The 20,525-nt window shown below is 46.0% G+C and overlaps 1 protein-coding gene across 2 annotated transcripts; it reads right to left on the bottom strand.

The window, feature by feature from the left end:
• On the bottom strand, positions 1–6,772 carry GIMAP5 (GTPase, IMAP family member 5). Of its 2 annotated transcripts, XR_007132661.1 has the most exons (6): positions 6,527–6,772; positions 6,027–6,122; positions 4,480–4,563; positions 2,503–2,551; positions 264–1,430; positions 1–154 (listed from the first exon to the last, which is right to left on the bottom strand). XR_007132661.1 is itself a non-coding variant. In XM_047763596.1 (5 exons), exons 3-5 carry the CDS (start codon positions 4,513–4,515, stop codon positions 550–552), a joined length of 966 nt encoding a protein of 321 aa, XP_047619552.1. In that variant the 5' UTR covers positions 4,516–4,563; positions 6,027–6,122; positions 6,527–6,772; the 3' UTR covers positions 1–549. The 2 variants fall into 2 exon arrangements, 1 of the variants encoding a protein (XP_047619552.1); XM_047763596.1 differs by having other exon boundaries at positions 1–1,430.
• Positions 6,773–20,525: the final 13,753 nt, after the last annotated feature.

The raw sequence follows: 20,525 nt of genomic DNA, 5'->3' as shown, positions 1-20,525 counted from the left end.
TTAGGCAATAAGGAAATTTATTGGCTGACTTCCCTGGAAGTCCAGAGATCGAGTGGGCTTCAGGGCTGGTTGGTTCAGGGGTCCGCATGGATCTCATCACTCTGCTCTGAGTGTTGCCTTCAACCTCAGGTTGGGAGCCACGTGGCTGCTGGACCTGCAAGCATCACACTCAGATCCAACCATGCCCAGAGGAAGAAGAGAGACCTCTCCATGCAGGGTCCCTCCTGGGAAAGAAGAAAGCTTCTGGCCCCAGTTCTGCTCACCTCCCCTTGGCCCGAACCAGACCAGAGCTGGCTCCTGCCAAGAAAGCGGGGTTGTGTATATACCAGCCAGGCAAGCCTGGACCTGAGCCACTGTCATCCTCTACTGAGGCTCAAGGCTTCACGGAGGCAGCAGTGGAGGCTGAACCAAAGCAGAGGTCCAAGGAAGAGGGGCCGTGACCCCGCAGAGATGACATGTCCTCTGTAGACCAAGAATATTTATTTCTGAACTGAGCAATGAATCTGCGAGGCGATTCATTAGAAACTGACAAACAGGCAACCTGCAGAATTAAAGATGATACCAGATGATCAGCAGAATAAGAAGGAAAAGGAAGCTGCACCAAACAAGACAGAAACAAAGCTCATCATGCGAAACGATCCAGTTTTTGACACGGAGAAGCCCTCTGAGCACACGGTGTCTCCGGGCCTCTCGCAGATCTTGCTTTTGCTTTTCAATGTGCGACAGCACCTTGGCCAGGTAGTGCCTGCGACCCTCTCCGGGGGCCTCAGCCTCACCTCGCTGGAGCATCTGCGCCTCAAAGAAGAGGTCGTTGCTGAGGAAGGCGCCCTGGTGCTCGCTCTCCAGCCCCTCGAGCATGGCCATGAGCTCGGCCAGCTGGTCCCTCTGCTCCTGGGCGGAGGCCCGGTTGTTGAAGGCACAGTACCTGCTCCCGCACTCCTGGACCAGGCTCCTCAGCCTGAGGTTGTCTGTGTTTGCCACGTAGTCATGCAAGGACTCACCCGCTAAGTCCTCCCTGTGGGTGAAAAGGATGACCGTGTGCCTCAGGGCTCCTGCCCCAAACACCTCCTTGACCCTCATCACGGCCAGGGCGTCCTGATCTGTGAAGCGCCCCAGCTGGGTCACCAGCAGCAGCACGTGGGGCCCCGGCGCCGAGAGCAGGTAGCAGTCCCCGATGTCCTCGTACATCTCCTGGTCCTGGGCCTTGGCCTCAAGGATGGAGGGCGTGTCCACCACCAGGATGCTCCTCCCCTGCCACGTGCCTGTTGCCCCCTGACACGTCCTGGTCACAGGCTGGGTCCCCAGCTTGGACTTGAACACAGGTTGGCAGAGGATGCTGTTCCCAGTGGCACTTTTCCCGCTGCCTGATTTGCCCACCAGGACGATCCTCAATGGAGATGACCCTGGATTTAAGCTCCCTTCTCCTCCAGCTGTCAGGGCACAGGAAAAGGTAATGTGTCATTGCTGCGGACTGAATGTGTCCCCCCCCCCCCCAATTTATATCCTGAAACCCTAGTCCCCAGTGTGACGGTATCTGGGCTTGGGGTCTTTGAGAGGTGATGAGGTCTAGACCAGGGTTGAGGATGGGGCCCCATGCTGGGATTAGTGGCCTTCTAAGAAGAGGGAGGGACCAGAGCTCTCTCTATGGCATGAGGACACAGCAACCAGGAAGCGAGTTCTCCCCAGACACCAGATCTACCACACCTTGACCTTGAACTCCCCCCCCCTCCAAACAGTAGAACCAGTGAGAAATAAATAGTTGTTGGTTACACAGTCTATGGCATTTGTTTCAACAGCCTGAACTGACTCAAAGAGTCATGTCTTTTGAGGAAGAAGACAACAAAAGATAGAAAGACAAAGACCCAGAAGAAATAGCACCACTCTCAATCAGTTAGGCTCCCCACTCTCTGTTCCCATCACAGGGCTGGTCAAAGTAAATTTTTTTTTTAATTTTATAGCTGTAATAATAGGATATGGAAGTTCCCAGGCCAGGGATTGAATCTGAGCAGCTGCAGCAACACAGGATCCTTTAACCCACTGCACTGGGCTGGGGATCAAACCTGCACTTCCACAGAGGCTCCATCTGCTGCAGCTGGATTTTTAACCCACTGCACCAGTGGAAACTCCCAGAGTGAATATTCTTACACAGAGGATAAAGGGAGCTCACACAGGGTTAGTGGAATAAATCACCCCAGCTGACCAAAGGCTTAGGGGTCGTTCCTTTTGGGTTGCTGAGTTTTTGCACACTTTCCAGAAACTTCTCCCTATTCAGTTCTCACCCTGAAGGCTTTCTGATGCTCAGAGCTTTCTATGACCCCCTTACCCTCACTAAGGAGAGTATGACAGCAAATAGCCCAATAAGTTCTATTTCCTGGGGGAAATGCATTTTCTTTTTCTTGGGGTGAATCTAGTCTTGTACCTCTCACTGCAGGTGGGAAGTCTGCTGCCCCAGTGCTGAGTTCATGGCCCCCAAACATCATGACAGGCTCCACTAGACCTTACCTGTGGCACATGCGTCTTCCCCAGCCTTCTGAAGCCCTTCCATTTTGTTCTAGAGGGAAAACAGGCAGAGGGTTCACACTGGAGCTGAACGCAACATCTAACACAAAACATCACAGTTTATAGATGAGGCTATTGAGGAGAGAAAAAACAGCTACCAAAGGTCACACGAAATTCAGTGGATGAGCTGAGACTAGAACCCAGGTTCTTCTGACCCTCAGCCACTCTTGGCGCTAGACTGAGCTTCCTTACGAAGCGTATGCAGACAAGCCCAACACCAGAGCACCTGCACGTGAATTCCCACCACTTACAATTAGCTAACAGGACGCACAAAAATCACACTGTCTGCCCAGAAGACCAAACAGGGGAGTGGTCATTTCCACTGAGCATCCTGGCTCTCGGCCTTGAGGGTCTCAGTCCTGGCACCCAAACTCAAGATGGCCAGGCAAAATGCCCCCCTTTGGTAAACTCACAAAAGAAATTCTTCCCTAAGTTTCCATGGTGATGGTTGTATTGGGGGCGGGGTGGGGGGGCATCACTCATCATCCCAGTTTGCCCAAGGCTGAGAGAATCCCCTGATCAAAGGACCTGCATACCAGGGTGAGCTGGTCATGCCAGGAGCAGGAGACTGTCATTGGTCCAGGTGGACAGGGGGCGGAGTGCACGTCCAGTAAACAGAGCGGAGATCAGATTGGTTGGGCTCAGACCAGCTGTTACGTTACTAAAATTCTGTGCTTCCGTGTTGCTCAAACAGTCCTAGACCCGTAGCTTCCTCAGGGCATCCCTCTCCTGCCCACCTTTCTTTCATTGTCTCCCATGCGCCTTTTCCTTGGTCCTTCTTTTTTCCTCCTACTTCCTGTGCTCAGCAAGTGGGGGGGAACCACTCAGCCTCCACCCAAGGACGCCACTCAAGCCTCCTCCTGGGAACAACCTTCACATCCTTTCCAAATTTACAGCAGGACCTTGCTGTGCGCAAAGTCTCAGAGTATTTTCCTTATAATGGGCTCAAGGAGTAACTGTGGCGTTTCAGCCTCGAGGACAGGTGCACTGAAAAAGATACTTTGAGGAATAAGCAGATTTCCTTGGGATCACACCACAGAGGGTGTTATTTAGCCCTCCACACGTGAAACTGGCCGTGGTGATTACCTTTGAAGGAGAGCTAATTTCATAAATAAATGACTTGGGAATTATTTTACTTTGAATGTCAAAACCCAGCTTCGATCAGACGGCCCCCATAACTGCGTGAGCCACTACCTTCAAATAAATGTCTTCATACGTGTATCCTATGGGTCCTGTTTTTCTGAAGAAACCATACATCTCCAGCTAATTGTCGCTGTTGAAACTCGGAGAAGGAGCACACCTGAAAATAATTCTCATCTTTGGCTGGACCTTTTCAAGGACAAAATCTATAGGGAGGATTTTTTAATGTGGTTACACAGAGGATGCCCAGTGGAGAAATCGATGTTTTGTTTTGTTTTGTTTTTGTCTCTTAAGGGCCACATCTGAGGCATATGTGAGTTCCCAGAATCGGGGCCAAATCAAAGCTGCTGCCACCGTCCTACACCACAGCCACAGCAACACAGGATGCAAGCTGCATCTGCAACATACACCACAGCTCACGGCAACGCCAGATCCTTAACCCATTGAGTGAGGCCAGGGATTGAACCTGCATCCTCATGGATATCAGTCAGGTTCTTTACCTGCTGAGTCGCAATGGGAACTCCAGGTCTAGGCTTTTTAAATATGAAGAAACTGAGGCTTCAGGCGGGTATGGAATAGCAAGGACATGAAGCCACTTGCATCCAGAAAGGATGTAGAAAGGATATCAGAGGGAGGTGGCAACCCCTTCACGGCATCTCCCGACACACTGGGAGGGCTGGCAGGTGCAGAATGTGCCACCTACCCCTTGTGCTGGGAGGGACAGGTCCCCTCTGGCTGTCCCTCAGTCCCCCGGGGAACAGGTAAAGCAGCGCTACTCACATGATGGGTTTGGCCAAGCGACTGGTAGCAGGCCATCTCCTCCAAGAATGAGAAGCTGAAACTGCTGCTCCCTCTGAGTCCAGCCTGAGTAGAAAGAGAAGTGAAAAGGGGGCCCCGTCTCCAGAACCATCTTTCTCAATTATTTCTTGAGGCTTTCCTTCCTCTCCAGTCCAAAGAGCCCCGTGCTGGCCAGAAGGTGGCCACCATGTCCTAGCTGCCCCCCGCCCCCCCCCAACCACACCCTGCTCTGTCCCCTGCAGACCCCTGGGCCCGGTTGCCCCATCAGTCCCCTCCTGATGCCACCATCATCATGCTTCCTCCTGGCCAACCACCCAGCTCCCTCATGTCAGAGCCATCTCATTAACATTCCTTTAAAATGTTATCGGAGACCAGGCTTTGCCAGGCGTGCCTCTCCCTGCACGTGGAGGCTGGCTGGACCAGTTTAGAGAGCAGCTCCTGCTGAAGGCTGGAAAGGAAGGTGATTCCTTCTCCCATCCTCGGGCAGCCCCACATCCCACACCATCTCCGCTGGGCAGGTAGAGGCACCCTTGGGAACATTGGGAAAGGCAGCTAAAACGCATCTGCAGTGGGCTACAACCTGGGCAGGTTATCTTGCTCTCATTTGCCAAAAGGATTCCTGACAGCCTCCCCCGCTTTCCCGACTGGAGTGTGATGGAGTGGCTGGCACGCCCACGCATTGTCACCAACAAGGTGCCGCCATGAGACCCTGTCACTGTCAAGGGGGGGTGGGGCAGGATAATCCTCTAGGAATCACAGCCGTGTAACTCCATTCTGGCGAATGGGGGGGGGGGGTAAAATCTTTTTTTAAATAATAAATTGTATTTCTCAGAAATAAAGCAAATGGAGTTCCCTGGTGGACCTAAAGGTTAAGGGCCTAGTGTCATCACTGCTGTGGCTCAGGTCACTGGCCCAGGAATTTCTGCATGCTGTGGGCGTGGCCAAAAAAAAAAATAGGAAAGCAAATATTCTGCCTGACTAGATCATCATGAGTCCTGTTCCTGAAATCTTTCTGCTCTCTTTAAAATTACAACTTTCCCAGGGGTCATGAATGCAACAGACCTCCCGTCAGATTCAAATCACCAGGCCAACTTTTCAGCCGGCTCCACAAAGGGCACCGGATGGCTTCTGGGAGCAGATCGAGGGAAGGAGGGTCAGGTCATCTTCTCTTGCCCCGAGACGTGTCAAAAACTCAATACTTACACCCAGACGCGGTGCAACAGCCACTGGCTGCATATGTGCACAGCTTTTGCACAAACACGAGAAATAAACAAGCCAGTCAGCACCAAAGGGCTGCTGTCTGAGCTCATTCTGTTCAAAAGTTTAGGTTCTAAAAAAGACACCATCAGCAATATTTTCTGCTTGCACTTATTTGGGGCTTTAGGCTCTAGAACTCCTGACCTTAATTATTTAGGAACAGTGACACTGAGGCTTAGAAAAATCATGTGCAAACTGACTCAGATTATTACCGAGGGAGCTGGGGTGAGTGGGAGAGGGGCGGCGGGGAGAGAGGAGCCAAGCCCTGTTACCTGGTCGGTCCTGGAAAAGTCTCGCAAGTCCTACGCGCAGTCTTGAAACTATCCTCCCTCCGCTCCTTGGCAGCCTCTCTCATTGGCTTCTAGTCTCTTCAAACAAACACAAGAGCAGTGAGAAGTGAAAAAAAAGCGGGCCACACATTCTACCCACGAGAGAGAGAGAGGGACTGCGTCCTCCCGGGGCCACAAAAGACCAGCGTGTGCTGTTCTTGCCAAGACAGCCTCAGAGTGAGTCAAAAGCCCTCAGAGGGTGCCATCAGAGGAAGAGGAGTATTTTTTGGTTTTTTTTCTGATTTCTTTTTAATAACAGCTCCATTTCCTTCTCCCCACCACAGCTCTGTAAAGCTTTTGTGCCATTTCCCTGTCTGAATCAGTCGGGAGACCCAGAGAAGCTGGTGAACATCAGGGGCACAGGTGCATCCCAAAGCAGGCATCCTCAGCCTTTCACTGGCCCCACCTGGACCAACGCGCATCTCGCCCGGCCCACCGTTTACCTCTTCTGCATAAAGACAGCTTCGTGTATGTAATTCTAGAGACAGCAGCCAAAGCTGAACTCAGGGCGGGCATCTTGCATGAGACTTTCTACGGCTCTGGCCGCCTCTTATTTCTCTGTCCATTGGCCTGTCCTCAGGTCGCCCTTGCTTGGACGTGAGGGGAAAATAAAGTTGGGTAGGTTTCTGCACCTAGGCAAACTTGCACGGCCGCAGAACCCAAGGACACATCCGCCCCTACCCAGGGTGCGATGTGGGCAAAATGCTGAGCATTTGCAGGAAGGGTGTGCTCTGGTTTCCTCCCACCGCCCTAGTTAACCTCGTCCTTGCAAAGGCCCTGCTGGGGGCCCTGGGTCATGGGGGCTGAGCACCCCTCTGGAGCCATGCTGAGGGTCAAGGGGGCAGAGCTTGAGCCACTACTTGCATCTTTGGGTTCAGATGAACTCTAGAAAAGCAACTCTAAGTAGGAAATGGAAACGCAGGAAACCCTTGATTCTTGCTTGGTTTGGAGGGGAGAGCGTTTATACTGCAGAAAACAGCCACACTTCACATCGCAATGAAAGCCGCTCTTGACTTACCAAAATATTCTCCCATATTAATACTGCAATTTTCACACTTCAAATAATAATACTTTTTACACTGATTGAACTGGATAAATGCCCTCCTGCTGTAGAGGACAGAAAGGCATACTTTTTCTTTTCTTTTTCTGTCTTTTTGCCTTTTCTAGGGCCACTCCCACAGCATATGGAGGTTCCCAGGATAGGGGTCTAATCGGAGCTGTAGCTACCGGCCTACGCCACAGCCACAGCAACACCAGATCTGAGCCACTTCTGCAACCTACACCATAGCTCACGGCAAGCCAGATCCTTAGCCCACTGAGCAAGGCCAGGGATCAAACCCGCAACCTCATGGTTCCTAGTCGGATTCGTTAACCACTAAGCCACAATGGGAATTCCCAGAAAGGCATACTTTTAACATACAGAAGATAATGTTTTTTCTCTGCTAGCTAGAAATGCCTCTAAGGTTGCATTTTTGCGGTTGGGGGGGGCGGTTAAATATCGACTCCTTCAAAATAAAAATAATTATCTTTGCCAGGTATTTAGCCACTCTAAAATCATGAATAGCTTCATGCCTGAAGCCAATTTATCCAATCATCTCAGTACATATTTTGTAAATATTGGATACACAAGAAAGGGACATTGCTCAAAGGTAGCAAAACATTCATGGTTAAGGTAAACCATTGAGTCATCCACCTCACCTGCCTGGCAAGGCTACTACTCACGTGCCCACAACATAGAGCCATGCGTGTTGATCAGCTACTTTCTGTGCATTAGGAAAACTGCGAATTAATCACTGAAGAAAACCTTCAGGCATTTCCTTAACCACTACGTAGGCTGAAATGGGATAACCTTCTACTGGGAACACTTATACCCTTTTTCCTCTAAACAGCCTGTACATATACTAAGCTGATGATTCTGTTAAATTAGGTGCATCTTTTTTTTTCTTTCTGGGGCTGCACCTGCAGCATATGGAAGTTCCCAGGCTAGGGGTCCAGTCAGAGCTGCAGCTGCTGGCCTACACCACAGCCGCAGCAATGCCAGATCTGAGCTGGATCTGTGACCCACACCATGGCTGATGGCAACTCCAGATGCTTAACCCAGTGAGTGAGGCCAGGGATCGAACCTGCCTCCTCATGGACACTATGTCCAGTTCTTAACCCACTGAGCCACAATGGGAACTCCTGCATTTTTCTTATTAATTCAAAAAGGGCCTGTATTTATGACTCAAGAAAGCAAAACATTACCTCCTCAGCACAACACCAGTTAACACTTCTTTTCTGCCCCTTTCCATGTTTAGAGTTTAGTGGCTATTCGGGAATCCTCTTTTCCCTTCACAGCTAACTTGTGGAATTCCAGGGATGGCTCTTCAAACCACAGGTACCTCTAATTGCTGATGAAAGAAATACCCAAAATAAAGAAGGAGGGAAATTGTTCCTTTGCCCATGCAGTAGCAGTGAAGAACAGCAAATATTATTCCTACAGAGGAGCCTGCAAGATAGCCAGTCCTCAAAAAATTCTGCCTCCACGGAGTTCCCGTCGTGGCTCAGTGGTAACAAACCCGCCTAGTATCCATCCATGAGGATGCGGGTTCCATCCCTGGCCTCGTGGGTTAAGGATGCAGCATGGCCATGAGCTGTGGTGTAAGTCGCAGACCTGGCTCGGATCCAGCATTGCTGCAGCTGTGGTGTAGGCTGGCAGCTGCAGCTCAGATTCGACCCCTAGCCTGGGAATTTCCATGTGTCACCTGTGCAGCCCTAAGGAGACAAAAAAAAAAAAAAAAAACCTGTACCTCCACCCTGTGAAAATAACCATTCATCTCTCGAAGTTTGTAGAATTATGGTTGTCTAATAATGCGTTTCCCTCCTGTGAGACATAAATTAAAATCGAATCATTCCTAACAGGTCTAAATACTTATGTTTTGGACAAATCCGAAAGAGATCCCTGATATTTCCTCCTGCCATGGGTATGCAGGTAATAAAAACAAAGCAAAATAAAATATTCAAAATATTGTGTGAGAATCGTGTCTCATTTAAGTTCACAATATATGCTCAGTAAAATGCAATTGTCAACTGTCTTGCAAATACCACCCCCTGCTGTTCATCTTTTAATTCAGCTGAAGAGATTAAACAGTTAAGTTTTAGTTAAGCTTTTTGCTCAGTCCGGAAATCTTAACAAATGTTTTCTTTATGGCTTCTATCATTCTCAGAAAGCCCTCCATTTTCATCCTTTTATTTAAAAACATACTCTTCAGGTACACGCAAAAATCTGCACATGAATATTTATGAATAGCTTGTTCATAAGCACCAAAATTTGGAAGCAACCAAGATATACACCGGCAGGTAACTGGGTAAATAAACTGTGGTGCATCCAGACAATGGCCTGTCGCTCAGCATTGAAAAGAAATGCGCTCTCAAGCCATGAGAAGCCATGGAAGAAACTTAAATGCATATTCTTAAGTGAAAGGCGCCATCTGAAAAGGCTGCATACTGTATGATTCCCACTCTGACATTTTGGAAAAGACAAAATTATGGAGACAGTAAAAGATCAGAGGCTCCCAGAGTTCCCTTCAACGAACCCGACTAGGATCCATGAGGATGCAGGTTTCATCCCTGGCCCTGCTCAGTGGGTTAAGGATCCAGCATTGCCCAGAGCTGTGGTCTAGGTCGCCGATGAGGCTTGGATCTGGCATGGCTGTGGCTGTGGTGTAGGCCGGCAGCAACAGCTCCGATTAGACTCCTTGCCTGGGAACCTCCATATGCCTCGGGTGTGGCCCAAAAAGGCCAAAACAAACAAGCAAACAAACAAAAAACCTCATAGAAAAAGAGATCAGATTTGGGGTGACCAGAGACAGAGCATAGAGGAGGGGAATTGGATAATGGCACGAACTTCCAGTTTAAGTGAGTACCAAGCATGCAATTACAACATGAGAAATATACTTAGCACGGCTGTGCACTACATATGAAAGGGAAGAGAGTAAACTCCAAGTTCTCATCACAAGAAAAAAAATATTTTCTATTTCTTTACTTTTGTATCTCTATGAGATGATGGCTGACACGAAACCTCCTGTGATAACCATTCCAGTCTTTATGCTCTATGCCTTAAATTTACGTGGTGCGGCATGTCAATTATATTGCAATAAAACTTGAAGAAAAAACAAATATAGACAAAGGTTTATCAAAGTTTACAATATTTCTGTTTTTTCCAAATATTTTAGATATACTGGGCTAAGTAGATGCCTTTTGGCCTCTCGATGAAAGAGTAAGAGATAAAAGAGTCATTTGCTAGGTCTTTCTTGGTAAAGATTTTTGGGATACTTCCCAGATATTGCAAAATCTAACATCTCTAATGACTGGCTAATAACCTTTTGCAAGCCCAGCAGTTTACATGACTTTGTTTTCTACAAAAAGGAAGGCAGATCTATCCATTAATATGAAATTAAAAATTAATGAGAGATCATTACTGGTTTGGGGGCATTCAACTTGGAAGGGGTTCAGAGAACTGAGTGGCATTGCCATTAAAAACTCGTTTTTATTCCTTATTATTTATTTATGTGAACAGGATTTCTCAGTGCCCGCATAGATTAGAACAAAGGAGTAGAATTGATCTGAACATTGTCTCATTTTAGCAGAGAACAATAGGCAATCATGCATATACGAAATAAATGGAAAAATGTCTAATTCATCTAACGGAGTTCCCGCTGTGAAGGATCACCGCACAGGATCAGCGGTGTCTTGGGAGTGCTGGGACACAGGTTCCATCCCCGGCTCAGCACAGTAGGTTAAGGATCTAGCCTTGCTGCAGCTGGGGCTTAAGTCACACCTTCGGCTTGGATCTGATCCCTGGCCTGGGATCTCCATAAGCCTCAGGGCAGCCAAAAAAAAAAAAAAAAAAAAAGTCTAAGTGTTCCCGTCATGGCTCAACAGAAAAGAACCCAACTCGTATCCATGAGGATGCCAGTTTGATCCCTGGCCTTGCTCAGTGGGTTAAGGATTGCTCATTGCCATGAGCTGTGGTATAGGTTAAAGATGAAACTCAGATCTGGCGTTGCTGTGGCTGGGGTGTAGGCCAGCAGCTGTAGATCTGATTAGACCCCTAGCCTGGGAACCTCCATATGCTGTGGGTGTGGCCCTAAAAAGCCCTTAACCCATTAAGCCACTGGGGAACTCCAACAAATACACATTATCAACACGACATTTAAAATCAACTATACTTCAATTTTAAAAAATGTTTTTGTCTTTTTGGGCTGCACCACAGCATATGGAAGTTCCCAGGCTAGGAGTGGAATGGGAGCCATAGCCACCGGCCTATGCCACAGCCACAGCAACTCAGGATCCAAGCTGCGCCTGCGACCTACACCACAGCTCACGGCAACACCGGATCCTTTAACACACTGAGTGGGGCCAGGAATTGAACCTGCATATTTATAGATACTAGTTGGGTTCATTATGGCTGAGCCACAAGGGGAACTCCAAAATTTTTTTTAAAATATGCCAATACTCAACCAGCCATTGAGAAAAATATGCATTCTTCCAAAATTAATATAAATATAATTTAATTCCAATTGAAATCCCAATTTTTGTATGTAGAATTAGAAAATACATTAAGTCTCCCATGGGATGAAAAACGCCTGGTGTAATCAAATGAGTCTGATATTAACATAAGAAAATCAATAGAACAGTATACAAAGTACATAGGGAATTCCAATTAATAATGAAATTTAACATACGATGAAGGCAGGGAAATAATGGTTTATTTAGTAAGCAGTGTTTATTCAAATGGTTTTCCACCAGAAGACGATAAAGCTGAGCTCCTACTTCACACTGTATAAAATCAAGGAGGGATTAAATTCTTATCTGTGAAAAAAAAAGCACCAAAAATATTATAAAATACATAATTTTAATTTCATAAAATTGTATGAATAATTCAAGAACTGAGTGTATTTTATTAACCAAGACATGAAGCCAGAAGTTATCAAAGAAAAGATATTGTTTCAATATTTTATTATGGCATCAAAGTTAAAGACAAAAAAAAAGATTTGAAAAAAAATCTTAAAATATGCTATGTTTAAAAGCTCACAAAAATCAAGGAAAATGTGCCAAATATGCATAGATTGTTCAAAGAGAACGAGTAGCCAATATATAAATACATAAAAGAAAATATACTCAACTTCGTGAATAATCAAGCAAGTGAAAATTAAAATTACTTGCAAAAATTAAAATGAGTTCTGAGATCTACTACTGGCAAAAGCTGGTGGTGAGATTAGGGAGAAGGGCAGAGGACACTTTAATGCACCCCTGGTAAAATGTAGGTGATTACAGACATTTTTGAAAGCTCTCTGATAATATTTATTGCATTTTAAAATATTTATGCCCTTCCGCGATCTAGCCTGTTTCAAAGATTCCATCTCACAGCAATAAACATTCCAGTTAGTGCAGCCAAATAGCACAGCTTTGCTTCTAGAGGCAAAAATACAGGAAGCAATCACCCGCAATAGAGAAAGAGCTAAAATCCGTTTTTCTGCAGTGAATATGAGTATGTACAAGAAGAGGGGGGGGACCCACATGCAGGTTTTATTTCTCACCAACAACATTTATTGACCACTTTTACAAAGGGGAACCAAGCACTGGCCTGGCCTCGAGAGAGCTGAAGTCTTTCTCCTTGACCATTCTAGAATAGTGCCGATGAAAGACAAAGAAATATATGATAATGCTGTCAAACACATTTTCATTCTGTATTAAGCAGAGTTATTAGGAATTGAGCATCGTTGGTAGAAATGTCTCACTTTCTTTTTCTTTTTTTTCTTTTTTCTTTTTTTTTTTTTGGTAGATAGATGGAATTGAGTACTTTGTCTTTTCTGTTTTGTCTTCAAATTTTATGTTGAATTTATTTTTAATTTAATCCCAGTTATTTAATTGTTACATTGGCATTAACTGCTGTATTTGATGAGCTGGTTCAGTAATTTTGTTCTTTCGGGGATAGAAATAAACTTTTTTATGTTCAAAAAAACAAAATACAAGAAGCAAAGTAAAAGTTCATCAGTAAAGATATTGTGGAAATATTGTGCAGCCATTAAAAAGGACTATTGACCTGCCTGAAATTAAATACAACGACCTCACTACGTGTTGGTGGGCAGGTGGAGGAAGTGGTTGGGATAGACAGCGGTGTTGTGGCTTTGGAAAACAGTTGGCCACTTTCTTAAAAGGTAAACACATCCCCATATGTCCAGCCATTCCAACCCTAGGAATCTCCCAAGAGAAAAGAAAGCATACGTCCATAAAGATTTGTACCTGATTGTTCATAGAAGCTTTACTCCTAACAGACCAAAAAAAAAAAAAAAAAAAAACGGGAACAACTGAAATATCCATCAACAGGTGAGTGGGTAAACTTTGCTATATCCACACAGTGGAATATTACTTCTAAATAAAAGGAATGAACTAATACTTCTCAATAAAAAGGAATGAACGCCTGGAGTTCCTGTTGTGGCACAGCAGAAATGAATCTGGCCAGGATCCCTGAGGATGAAGGTTTGATCCTTGGCCTCGCTGAGTGGGTTAAGGATCCAGCATGGCCATGTGTTGTGGTGTAGGTCACAGACAAGGCTTGGAGCATAGGCCGGTGGCTGTAGCTGCAATTGACCCCTAGCAGCCTGGGAACTTCCACACGCCTCGAGCATGGCTCTAAAAACCAAAAAAAAAAAAAAAAAAAAAGGAATGAACTCCTGGAATTCCCATTGTGGTGCAGCAGAAATGAATCCGCCTAGTATCCATGAGGATGAGGGTTTGATCCCTGGCTGTGCTCAGCCGGTCCGGGATCCAGCGTTGTCCTGAGCTATGGTGTAGGTCACGGACAGCTACAGCTCCAATTCGCCCCCTAGCCTGGGAATGTCCATATGCCACAGGTGCAGGCCTAAAAAGCAAAAAAAAAAAAAAAGAGAGAGAGAGAGAGAGAGGAATAAACTACTGATACACAACGGCATGGATGGACCTCAGAATCATCATGCCAAGTGAAAGAAGACAAACAGACAAAATGAATACACTACGTCAGGTTCTTAACTTGCTGAGCCACACCAGGAACTCCCAAACTCACCTACTTTTAAGCAATTACGTCCAGGGCAAGAATCAAGAATAGACATCTCCGGATAACTTTCTTTTTTTTTTGTCTTTTTTTTTGTCTTTTGTCTTTTTTTTTGTTGTTGTTGTTGTTGCTATTTCTTGGGCCGCTCCCGCGGCATATGGAGGTTCCCAGGCTAGGGGTTGAATCGGAGCTGTAGCCACCGGCCTACGCCAGAGCCACAGCAACGCGGGATCCCAGCCGCGTCTGCAACCTACACCACAGCTCACGGCAACGCCGGATCGTTAACCCACTGAGCAAGGGCAGGGACCGAACCCACAACCTCATGGTTCCTAGTCGGATTCGTTAACCACTGCGCCACCACGGGAACTCCCGGATAACTTTCTAAGATGCTTTCGCCAGGTTGGGTGTGTTCGCTCACCTTTTGGTCCGTTCGCAGCAGTTGCAGTCAGCCTGGCCCCTTCCTCATCATTGACAACGTCTGTAGTTCTAAGTAAGTGGCCCAATAAGACGAAGTTCAACTCACGCCACCGCTTAAGTGGCGGGGCGGGGGACCCATTATGTAGATTTAGTCATTGCTAGATTCTCTCTCTCCTTCCCTCTTCATCAAAATCCCAGGACTGAGTTTTGTGGGACAGCCTGGGATCCCGAGCCCACCCCTACACCCACCCCTTAGGGCTGGGATGCCCTGATCAATCGGCAGTGTGTGGAAGAATCAGTTGTATTCAATAAAACTTTTTAAAAATGGAGAGGGGGTGTAAAAGAGGCAAAACTTCTGAATTCCAGGTGGTGTGGGGTTTTTTTGTGCCCCTTCACTCAAGAACTGGATTGAGTGCACTTTAAAAATCCCATTCAGGGAGTTCTCCTTCCACACAGCAGGTTAAGGATCTGGCGTTGTCACTGCAGCAGCTTTGGTCCCTGCTGTGACTCCGGTTCGGTCCCTGGCTGGGGAAGGCACACATGCCGTGAGCGAGGCCAAAAAAAATTCCCAGTTCAAAATCATTTCCGAGGACACTTGCGCATTCGCCCCCAGCTTAGATGGACTGAGCCGACATTCTCTCCTTCCTCTACCTTTGGAAGCACCCTAATGCCTAGGGTTGTTTTTTGTTGTTTCACTTTGGGCATCGCTCCTCATCCTGGGTGCCCTGAAATTCCATGAAGATGGGGCTACATGTGAAAGAGTCTATTTTTTTTCCTATTTCGTGCGCTGGCCACTGAGGGGGCCTTCTCATTCTGCAAATTAAAGCCTTTCCTAAGGCGGCAGCTTTCTTTATTTTGGCTCCCCAGCCCCTTCTCCAGCCTCTCTGCAGAGATTCCTGTTAGTGGACGTTTCTCTAACAGAACTGCAGCCATCGGGAGGGTCTTTTGCTCTTCTGCTCTCTCGTGTTTCATACCTCTTCCTCTTTTTTCATTCTTCCATTTTCTAGATATTCTTGGGACTTTCCTTAACCTCAGCAACTATATTTTTCATCTCTAAGTAACTGTTGTCTGCTTATCGTGCCTGTCTGTAGCCTGGTGGCACGGCTGATCGATGCGCTATTTCACGCAATCCCTCCTCTTGCTACCGATGCTATTTGGATGGTTTTAATTTCCCTTCTCCCGGGGTCTGCTTCTCCATCAGCTCGCTGGGCCTTCTGCCTCTGTCTCCAGCCTTACAGATGAACGTGCCACCTCCGGCAGGAACTTTCCTGGGGCCCCACCCCCACCCCAGACAGCCTGTCCTTCAGGCGAGGAACCCCCAGCATCACGGCCCCACTTGAAACCTCCGTTCTCTGCCCAAAGAGATGGCGCAGTCCTTTCAGAGGAGGGCTCTTGGCAGCCCGCGGTTTTGCGCTCGTCCAGCCTGACTCTGCTTTGCGTTTTCTGCGCATGCGAACCATCCCTGGATCCTAGGGCGTCAGGTGGTCACCCCATTTAGAGCAGCACAGTGACTAAACAGAGAGGCTTGGTGATAAACCCGGAGGAGCACGGGGTTATCGTGGACAGAAAGGACCTAGGGGAAGTCTTCAATTTTTTAACAACTTTTTAAACAAAGTTTTCAATTTGTTTTAATGATTTCATTTAAATTACTTTTCTGATTAGGAAATAATCAACCTGTAGGAATGAATGAGTATACATTGAAAAGTTCTTGTATTTCTTTTCCAGATGCCCAATTTCCCTCCTTTGAGTGTTACTAGTTTTAGCGTTTCCTTCAAAAAAAAAAAAATTCCTATGCATATATAACTAGATATACAGAGTTCCCATGGTGGCTCAGCGGAAACAAATCTGATTAGTATCCATGAGGATGCAGGTTCAATCCCTGGCCTCGTTCAGTGGGCTAAGGATCCGGTGTTGCCGTGAGCTGTGGTGTAGACCGACGGCCCACAGCCGGTCACAGATGCCACTCAGATCTGGCGTTGCTGTGGCTCTGGCATAGGCCGGTGGCTACAGCTCTGATTGGACCCCTAGCCTGGGAACCTCCACATGTGGTGGGTATGGCCCTAAAAAGACCAAAAAAAAAAAAGCATAAATAAACATATATATATTTATTTGTATATGCATGTGTATATTTGCATTCATTGCAAAGAATATATAATATACAATTGTTTGTGCCACATGTGTTCTTATAAGCCAGATTCACTCACGAGGTCAAGGTGAATGAGAAGGGTGGCAGTGGAACGTGGGAATCACACCGGAGCTTGTGTGATTTTCCTCCATACGACAATGTTTTATTCCCCCAGGTAGCAGCAATCAAGCAGGTATCCCTGGGTTCACCCCCAGAAACAGCATCCCGTTCAGGAGGATTTGAGGGCAGCATCCTAGGATCTAGGGCCTGAAGACCTTTTATTTATTTATTTATTTTTATTATTTTATTTTATTTTTTATTATTTTATTTATTTATTTATTTATTTATTTATTTGTCTTTTTGCTATTTCTTGGGCTGCTCCTGTGGCATATAGAGGTTCCCAGGCTAGGGGTCTAATCGGAGCTGTAGCCACCGGCCTACGCCAGAGCCACAGCAACGCGGGATCCGAGCCGCGTCTGCGACCTACACCACAGCTCACAGCAACGCCAGATCCTTAACCCACTGAGCAAGGGCAGGGTTCCTAGTCGGATTCGTTAACCACTGCGCCACGACAGGAACTCCCTGAAGACCTTTTAAAGGCCAGTTACAGTAGTCCAGGCTCTCAGCCTACTACTGAGAATTCTTTCAACTGCACGTGGCTTAAGCCAAACTTATACGTTGGGCACGTATGGAAAGGGTCAAGGCTCAATCTGGCTTCAGGCACTGCTGAAGTCACAGCTCAAGCAATACCATCAGGAGTGGGGTTTTTTTCCCCACCTCTTAGCTCCGTCTTCCACTGTCTTCACTGTCAAGCCGGTGACATGGGATCTTTGGCAGCTCCAGAAGGTTCTCTCTTGGGGGCAAGGTGGCTGCTACAGCTCCAACTTTATATCTTTGCAGGTTCAAGATCAGGATAACATACAGGAGCCTTTTCTGGTGGCCCTGAGATTTACTCTACTGTGACACTCCTGCAATAATCACCACGTCTGCTTCATAGACGTCTGGATCACATGTCTTATGCCCGGAACGGAGGATCAAGCCCCACCATGAACACACAACCGGACAATGAAAAGAAGTCAAGTCCCAGTTGCTTGCCCTGCACCTGTTGTTATTTCTGTCTTGGAGTATAGACAGGTGGCTGGTGGTAAAGGCGTATCCTGGAGCCCAGCTGTCTCCTGCCTCAGGATGTGTTAACAAGAGGCTAGTTGTACATGTCTGTCCTGAAACCCGTCTATCTCCTGCCTCAACTAGACTAGTCAAAGTCACAGAGATGGAAAGTAGAAGGCAGTTATCCTGGGCTGCAGAAGGGGAAATGGAGAAGTTAGGATTTCACGGGTACAGAGTTTTCATTTGGAACAATGAAAATTTCTGGAGGTGGGTAGAGGTAATCGTTGCACAAGAATGTGAATGAACTTAATGCCACCAAAGTAGATGCTTTAAAATGGTCCAAAAATTAATAAAATAAATAAATCAATAAAATACATAAATAAAACATTATCAGTGAGAGTTGGAGAGTTGAGGGAAAAAACAGCATAGACTTCAAATTTGGTATTTGGGTGGTGGTGGTGGGTTTTGTATTTTTTGGTTTGGGGGTTTTTTTTATTTGTTTTGTTTGTTTTTTTGTTTGTTTGTTTGTTTTGCTTTTTAGGGCTGCACCCGAGGCATATGGAGGGTCCCAGGCTAGGGGTCTAATCGGAGTTATAGCTGCTGGCCTACACCACAGCCACAGCAACCCAGGATCTGAGCCGAGTCTGCAACCTACACCACAGCTCACGGCAACACCGGATCCTTAACCCACTGAGCGAGGCCAGGGATCGAACCTGCAACCTCATGGTTCCTAGTCGGATTCGTTTCCCCTGGCCACGATGGGAACTCCGGTACTTATGTTAAAGAAAATAAAACAAGTACTGTAGTGAGTTTAGAGAAATAAAAAGATCATCAGCAGCATAACTTAGGAACAAAAGAATATCAAAAGGAAATAGGAATATTTGAAAAAGAAGTAAATACAATATCTAGAAAAAAATTAAACTTGGAATTTAATAGAATGGTTAAAAGCAGATTACACATAACTGAGGCAGAAATTAGGTAACTTGGTAAATAATTGTGAAGAATTTAGCCAGAATGCAGCGAGTAGAAATAAAGAGATGAAAGATGAAAAATACAAAAAGGGCTAGGAGATAAAGAAGCTAGTGTAAGAGGATCTAACATGTGCCGCATTGAAATTTCAGAAATAAATTTTACAGAGAATTAGGAAAAGGAATTATTCAAAGGCATAATTCAGAGTTTCCTGGGCTTTAAAAAGAAAAGTGTGAACTCTAAGACTCAGAATTTTCAAAAATAATTCCACAGGAAGAACATTGAAGGGAAAATAAATTCATACACACCTACACATTTTGAAGTAATCTTCAAATCACCAAAAACAAGATAAAGATTGTAAAAGCAGCCAGAATTAGATGCAATTAACTAAAGCTAGAACTCTATATCCAGTGAGCCAGGTATAATAAAGAATATTCTGATAGATAAGAACTGAGAGGGTTTACCACCAAGAGACCTTTAATTTTAAAGAAACTTTTAAAGGTACATGATATCAAAAATGATATCAAACGATATCAAAAAGAAGTCCTGAACTAGAGGAAGAAGAGGAATTTTTTTTCTTAATAAAAACATAAGTAAATTTAAACAAACACTGAGGATACAAAATAAAATAAAATATCTAATTTGTGGGGCTAAAATAAATCAAGATAAAACTAAAATTCAAGATAAGAATATCATATAACTGGGAGTTCCTCCTTGTGTCTCAGTGAGTTAAGAACCTGATGAGTGTCCATGAGGATGCAGGTGTGATCCCTGGCCTCTCTCAGCAGGTTAAGGATCTGGCATTGCCACAAGCTGCAGCATAGGTCACAGATGTAGCTTGGATCCAGTGTTGCTGTGCCTGTGGTGTAGGCCAGCAGCTGCAGCTCCAATTCAACCCCTAGGCTGGGAACTTCCATTTGCCGCAGGTGGGACATAAAAAAAAATAAATTTTAAATAAATTTTAAAAAAATATATATATATGTATATATCATATAACAAGGAGCATTCTAATGGCATCGTTTCAGGTTTTGGATAAGGATATTAATTACCTTTAGAATTTGTTTAATTGTGTGCATATGCTTAAAAATAATGAGTTCAGGGAGTTCCCATTATGGCTCAGCAGAAACAAATCTGACTAGCATCCATGAGGACACTGGTTCCATCAGTAGGTTAAGGATCCACCGTTGCCATGAGCTGTGGTGTAGGTTGCAGACGCAGCTTGGATCCTGGGTTGCTGTGGCTGTGACATAGGCCAGCGGCTACAGCTCAGATTTGACCTCTGGCCTGGGAACTTCCATATGCTGCAAGTGGGGCCGTAAAAAGCAAAATAATTATAATAAGTTCAAAGGAAATCACTAAACAAGCAGAAATCCTCCTGCATGAGGAGTGGGTGGGAGTTGAAGATGGGGAGAGGAAGAAAGAAACTAACTAATAAATGCTGCGGAAATCCAGAGCAGCATCTACTGGTGACAACGAACACTGTATTATAACGTCTCCTTCCTACTTCAGAAAGGATTTTTTTAAAAAACGTGATTGTTGGAGTTCCCGTCATGGAGCAGTGGTTAACGAATCTGACTAGGAACCATGAGGTTTCGGGTTCGATCCCTGGCCTCGCTCAGTGGGTTAAGGATCCAGCGTTGCCATGAGCTGTGATGTAGGTCACAGACACGGCTCAGATCCCGCGTTGCTGTGGCTCTGGCGTGGGCCGGTGGCTGCAGCTCCGATTGGACCCCTAGCCTGGGAACCTCCA

This window comes from Phacochoerus africanus, chromosome 16 (genome assembly GCF_016906955.1).
Source record: "Phacochoerus africanus isolate WHEZ1 chromosome 16, ROS_Pafr_v1, whole genome shotgun sequence".
In the NCBI taxonomy this organism is placed as follows: Eukaryota; Metazoa; Chordata; class Mammalia; order Artiodactyla; family Suidae; genus Phacochoerus; species Phacochoerus africanus.
Note: the sequence above shows the minus strand (reverse complement) of the source record. Positions and strands in the feature narration are given on the sequence as shown.

Excerpts from the sequence above, each read along its gene's own strand:
- GIMAP5 (XM_047763596.1), bottom strand. The coding sequence starts at position 4,515 with ATGGCCTGCTACCAGTCGCTTGGCCAAACCCATCAT. Across the intron at positions 2,552-4,479 it reads CGCTTGGCCAAACCCATCAT|AACAAAATGGAAGGGCTTCA; the intron begins GTGAGTAGCGCT and ends TTTTCCCTCTAG. Across the intron at positions 1,431-2,502 it reads GGAAGACGCATGTGCCACAG|CTGGAGGAGAAGGGAGCTTA; the intron begins GTAAGGTCTAGT and ends GTGCCCTGACAG.